Here is a 6,561-nt window from a genome sequence, read left to right on the forward strand (position 1 = left end):
TATATGGATCAGACTGTATTGTCGGTTACTATGTTAAGCCCACATGACTTATTCCAGCTTTCGGACAGGCCGATCCATTCATTCATTTCGAGTCACGTTCTGACCTTGTTAATTATTCACTTATCAACACTGACTGTTTTTATATGAGTGTATGTGTACGTACATATTATCCTACTTATTACATATCTGTGGATTATTTCTGTTTGACTGTAAATATTGAAAACGCTTGAATAAACTTAGTTGATTCACTTGCATATTCCAATCTGCTTCGTTTTTCCCTCTTTGTTTCGTCACCTTGTTTGCCTGTTCTAATCGATAATCAGTGCACGAAATACTTACTTACTTACTTACTTACGCCTGTTACTCCCAATGGAGCATAGGCCGCCGACCAGCTTTCTCCAACCCACTCTGTCCTGGGCCTTCTTTTCTAGTTCTTTCCAGTTCTTGTTCATTCTTCTCATGTCTGTCTCTATTTCTCGGCGTAATGTGTTCTTTGGTCTTCCTCTTCTCCTTTGACCTTCAGGATTCCATGTGAGGGCTTGTCTTGTGACACAATCGGGTGATTTCCTCAAAGTGTGCCCAATCCACTTCCAGCGCTTCTTCCTGATTTCTTCCTCCGCTGGAATCTGGTTTGTTGTCTCCCACAGTAACTTGTTGCTGATAGTGTCTGGCCATCTGATCCGAAGTATCTTTCGTAGACAGCTGTTAATAAACACTTGTATATTCTGGATAATGGCTTTCGTAGTTCTCCACGTCTCTGCCCCATACAGAAGAACTGTCTTGACATTTGTATTGAAAATTCTAACCTTGGTGTTGGTTGACAATTGTTTTGAGCTCCAGATGTTTTTCAGCTGTAGGTATGCTGCTCTTGCTTTGCCGATCCGCGCCCTCACATCTGCATCTGATCCACCGTGTTCATCAATGATGCTGCCCAGATATGTAAAGATTTCCACATCCTCCAAAGCTTCTCCGTCAAGTGTAATTGGATTGGTGCATATTGTATTGTATCGGAGAGTCTTGCTTTTCCCTTTGTTTATATTGAGACCTACTGCTGCTGAGGCTGCTGCTACACTGGTCGTTTTCTCCTGCATTTGTTGTTGCGTGTGTGATAGAAGAGCCAGATCATCTGCAAAGTCTAAATCTTCCAGCTGCATCCCAGCTGTCCACTGTATCCAGAGCTTCCCTCCAGATGTTGACGTCTTCATAATCCAGTCGATCACCAGGAGAAAGAGAAAGGGTGAGAGTAGGCAACCTTGCCTAACACCGGTCTTTACCTCGAACGAGTCGGTGAGTTGTCCTCCGTGGACGATTTGGCAGTTTAGTCCATCATAGGAGTTCCGTATGATATTGACTATCTTCTCAGGCACGCCGTAGTGTCGAAGAAGCTTCCATAGTGTCGTCCTGTCCACGCTATCAAATGCCTTCTCGTAGTCGATGAAGTTGATGTACAGTGATGAATTCCATTCGATTGATTGTTCCACAATGATACGTAGAGTTGCGATTTGATCTGTGCACGATCTATCCTTACGAAATCCAGCTTGTTGATCTCGAAGTTGGGCGTCCACGGAATCCTTCATCCTGTTTAACAATACTCTGTTGAAGACTTTTCCTGGTATTGAGAGGAGAGTGATGCCCCTGTAGTTGTCGCACTTGCTCAGATCGCCTTTCTTTGGTATCTTGATGAGAAGTCCTTTTTTCCAGTCTGTTGGTACATGTTCTTCGTCCCAAATCTTACTGAAGAGGATGTGGAGTATCTTGGCAGTTGCTGTTACATTTGCTTTCAGTGCCTCTGCTGGGATGTTGTCTGGTCCCGCTGCTTTGCCACTCTTGATTTGTCTAATGGCCATGCTGATCTCTTCAATTGTTGGTGGGCCAATATCGATTGGGAGGTCTGTGGGTGCTGCTTCGATGTTGGGTGGGTTCAGTGGAGCTGGTCGATTCAAGAGTTCCTTGAAGTGTTCTACCCACCTGTTTCGTTGTTCTTCAATATCGTTGATTACTTTGCCTTCCTTGTTTTTCACTGGTCTTTCTGGTCGACGGTAATTTCCAGCAAGTTTCTTTGTTGTATCATACAGTTGTCTCATGTTTCCCTCTCTTGCAGCCTTTCCCGCTGTCATCGCTAAATCTTCCACATATTTACGTTTGTCGGTCCTGATGCTCCTCTTCACTTGCTTGTTTGCCTCTGTGTATTCGGCTTGTGCCTTGGCTTTTTCTGCTCTTGTTCGGCTGATATTGATTGCTACCTTCTTGTTCCTCCTTGCTTCAATTTTATCCAGTGTACCAACAGTGATCCATTCGTTGTGATGGTGCTTCTTTTGGCCCAGAACCTCCTGACATGTTGAAACGATTGCCTCCTTGATACCTTTCCAGCTGCTCTCTATGGTGGTTCCCTCTCCATTGAGTAGGTCATGAAAGGCCTCGAACCTGTTGCTGAGGGCTATGTTAAATTCGTTGAGTTTGTCAGCATCTCGAAGAAAGGCCGTGTTAAACTTTTGTGTTGTTGTCCGCGCCATTGTCCAGTGCTTCTTGAGTTTTAGTTTCATCTTGGCGACCAGCAAATGGTGATCGGATGCTATATCAGCTCCTCTTCTGGTTCTCACATCCTCCATCGTCCTCCTGAACTTTTTGTTGATGCAGACATGGTCGATTTGATTTTGTGTAGTGTGATCCGGTGAAATCCAAGTGGCTTTGTGTATGTTTTTGTGTGGGAATATGGTGCCACCTATGACCAGTTTATTGAAGGCACATAGGTTTGCAAATCTCTCACCGTTTTCGTTCCTTCCTCCCAGTCCATGTTGTCTCATGACGTCTTCGTATCCAGTGTTGTCCTTTCCAACCTTGGCATTGAAATCTCCCATTAGAATGGTCAGGTCCTTGGTTGGGCACTTCTCGAAGATTGACTGCAGCCTATCGTAGAATTGGTTTTTAGCGTCTTCATCGTAGTCGTTGGTCGGCGCATAGCATTGGATGATGTTCATTGTAATGCCCTCTCTCTTTGTTTTGAAGGAGACTTTGATGATCCTCGGTCCATGAGATTCCCATCCTATAAGTGCATTTTGTGCTTTTCTAGACAGCATCAGTGCCACTCCTTGTGTATGTGGGGCATTTTCTTCTTCATGACCGGAGTATAACAGAAGTTCCCCTGAAGACAGTCGTTGTTGTCCAACCTGCGTCCAATGTGTTTCACTGATTCCAAGCACTTCCAGGTTGTATTTCCTCATTTCCGCAGAAATTTGGAAGACTCTGCCGGTCTCCCACATTGTCCGGACATTCCATGTACCTATAAAAATTGTCGCTCTGGTTGTAAGAAGGTGCATCAGCCTCATGACTTCCGAAGGAACTCGGCTTTCATCATGAGACGTCATTTTTCCTTCTACTCCCAGGGCAGAGTTTGAATGGTTTGAATGATTTTTTCTGGTTAGCGTTTTTTTAGCGAGTTGATTTTCTACGGGATGGGGTCGCTAACCCCATGCCCAACCCTCCTCCTTTACCCGGGCTTGGGACCGGCAGTAGCTCCTGGAGGAGCTACAGGCGGAGTTAAACAATACTGATTGAATTTAATCAATGATTGTTTTATCCGACTTTAAAACTAACTAGTAGTGTGTACGAATGGTGCTGCATAGGAATCGACTCACAATCTTTGGATCACATAGCAGACAAGTTACTTATAAGTTACTGAGTAGAAATCTAAGCTTTCAGTTTTTGTTGGTTACTTTTTATTGAATAGAATTAGCTAAATGATTTTATAATACCTCCGAGAACTTAAGACGATATTGAGCCTACTTGAGTCGATCGTACCTTTTATTCAAGTTGGATATTGGCTTGCAGTGGAATTCAAGAGTCACATCTAATCCTATTTGGGACTTATTAGTTGGATTTACATGCATCCAGTGTTGATGTTTAAATAACTAAAGTTAGTAGCTATCTGCACTTAGTGTCTGATTAGATAACGCGTTTACGTCTACAGTACTAGGTACTTGGTTGAAGTCATAAACATCAAGATGTGGGTACATCCAGCCAACAAGCCGCAAATGGAAGGAAACTCACATACTGGATTCTATTCTTACGATTCAAATATAATATAGCTTGTGACTAAATGGCAATATAGACTCATACAAATAAATCTATTCTCAAGTTGACTGTCATTCTCACTATTTGATACTTTAAAGTCTCTTGACTTCCTGTTATATTTTATGAGACTTATCAAACGATATCAAAACTATTTTTATTTGACTAGTAATATAAGAATAGTCTTAAAATTCCACTATTCTGAAATTCCAATGCGAGAAGATTCTCTGAGAGAATATTCGGCTGAAACGATACTTCAAATTTAGTATACGTCCTCGTAAAGTATAGTAATCAGTACCAAATGTAAAATATTTGGACAAAAAAAATTTAAATTTTCTATTATTTGTTTTACTTTAGACATTTGCTAATCGAATATATGGTCCAGCATGGTGGATTATGCCAATATTTGTTGCTTTCTCAACATTCGGCGGTGTTAATGGTAATATGTTGACTACATCAAGGATATTCTTCGTAGCTAGCCGTGAATCCCATATGCCCAAATTCATATCTTTTCTACATAAGGATAAATTGACACCAATACCAGCTGTTCTTTTTACTGTAAGAACAAAGTTTTATTCTTTGATTGAATAAATTTAGTAGTATGTGTTTTTGTAACAATCATTAAGTCTAGTTTGCAGTTGCTCAATTCCTCATACTTCTGAATTATAATCGTTGTTTATTTAAATGTTGATGGATTGTTATTGAACTTAGTTAGAATGAGAGGTTCAGCTTGATGAGTTATCTGGAACATGTACGACGAGTCGACGAATCACATATTCAATTATGCAAAATGTAGAGAGAAGTCAGAATAATTTTTAGTCAACAGTTATGACCATTGTTTAGCTGAAAGTCGTAGAATCAACCGTTGAAAAATATTCAAGATGAGGGAGATGGGTAAATCTCAACTTGTGGCCTCAGGTCGAACCATTTGGAAATGTTATCCACTTTGTGATTTGGATAGCAAACTAGAGACTAGAAACTTTAGTTAATATAAGCGAAAATTCATAGCTTTAGTCATATTGCACGAACGAGTTATCTTAAATGAGTTATTTTAAAGAAATTTGTGGTTCTCTTTGTAAAGTTTTATTGATAAAATGTATTTAGTATGATGAATAAAAAAGACTATTTTCAATTGGACTAAACACATATCAGTCGGTCAACAGATTCAGATGAGAATACCAACAAAGATCATGATACCTGTAATTGATTTCTCATAGAGTGGTGACTGATATCATATTCGTTCTATGCTTTACTATTGATCGGATTCTGTCGACCAAGTTGCAGTGTAGACACTTGTCTAAGTGGTTCGACATTATATGCACCATATTAGGTGTTTGGAGTTAATCGACAGGAAACCCTGCTTGAGATAGATTTCGTGCTAGATGTCTCTCTACAGAAAAACGTACCAGCGATCTCGAGAGAGTTGATATACCCAGTGGGATTCGAACCCAGGCTTTCTTTTAAACACTTATTATCTCAACATGGTGCATATATGATGTCGAGTCACTTATACTAGTGGCCACACCGGAACTTGGTCGACAGAATTTGATTAGTCCTGAAGAACAAGGCAAACATGACATTGATCACTAGTCGGTGACAATTCAGTCGTAAATATCATAGTCTTAATGGAAGTCGATCACTACTCAAATAGCTCACTAGTAACGGCTTGAACTGTATTTCTGGGTATTGTGAGCTCAAATACAAAAAGGAGTAATAGTTACCTGTATATTTCAGGTACACCTTGGTTATGAATGCCAAAGAGCATGAACCTAGGCTTAGGTTTTCTTACCGATTACCTCCAACCACCTAAAATCGTAAATATTTATTTATTTATTCCATTGTAGCCTACTTATTCAAGACTTTAAGTAGACAGTCTCTGTTATCATTTATTTGACAGGATGAATTTATGCAGATTAGTAAAATAAAATAGCTTAACTGTTAGAGCACTTATATCCTAAACACTAATGTAGAATAAAAAATCCAGCCCAACCTACTAGGATTTCGATCACAGGATAGTAGTAGCATCAGCCTTTACACCAACAATTTGGCTCATAGTCGAATCATCAAATTTTATTTCTACTGCTATAAAATATACAGTATTTGATTCATTTTTATTATGATTGAAATGTCTTATCCCATATATTGATTCTTTTCAAAATGTTTGATAGGTTATAATCTATTTTCATTGTTGAAAGCATGAGTCAAATGAAGCTAGACCACCAAGGAAAAACCTGGAAGCATCATATGCTCACTAGTGACTGAATTCAAGAGGTACTTCCTGGAGTTCTAGTGGGAAGCAGTGACTAGTAGAGTTCAACCACGTCTGCTGTGAGATAACAAGTCACTGAAGACAATTGGTGAACGGTTGCTCAAAAACATCGTGGATTGGTTGAATTTAGACATTAACACCGTTGGATGCCGGCTCAGTGGCCAATCGGTTAAGTGCTCTGGCGCGAGACTGGTAGGTCCTCGGTTCGAATCTCGCGAGAGCGG

General features: G+C 40.3%; 1 protein-coding gene across 1 annotated transcript in view; it reads left to right on the forward strand.

The window, feature by feature from the left end:
* Positions 1 to 4,512: 4,512 nt before the first annotated feature.
* Positions 4,513 to 6,561, forward strand: part of Smp_151000 (putative cationic amino acid transporter) — a gene marked incomplete at both ends in the record, with an annotated part of 15,804 nt that continues 13,755 nt past the window's right edge. Inside the window, one exon of the mRNA XM_018797493.1 lies at positions 4,513 to 4,626. Within this exon, the coding sequence (XP_018652529.1) occupies positions 4,513 to 4,626 (114 nt within the window). The remainder of the gene's footprint in view (positions 4,627 to 6,561) is intronic.

The sequence above is a fragment of the Schistosoma mansoni genome, chromosome 4 (genome assembly GCF_000237925.1).
Source record: "Schistosoma mansoni strain Puerto Rico chromosome 4, complete genome".
In the NCBI taxonomy this organism is placed as follows: Eukaryota; Metazoa; Platyhelminthes; class Trematoda; order Strigeidida; family Schistosomatidae; genus Schistosoma; species Schistosoma mansoni.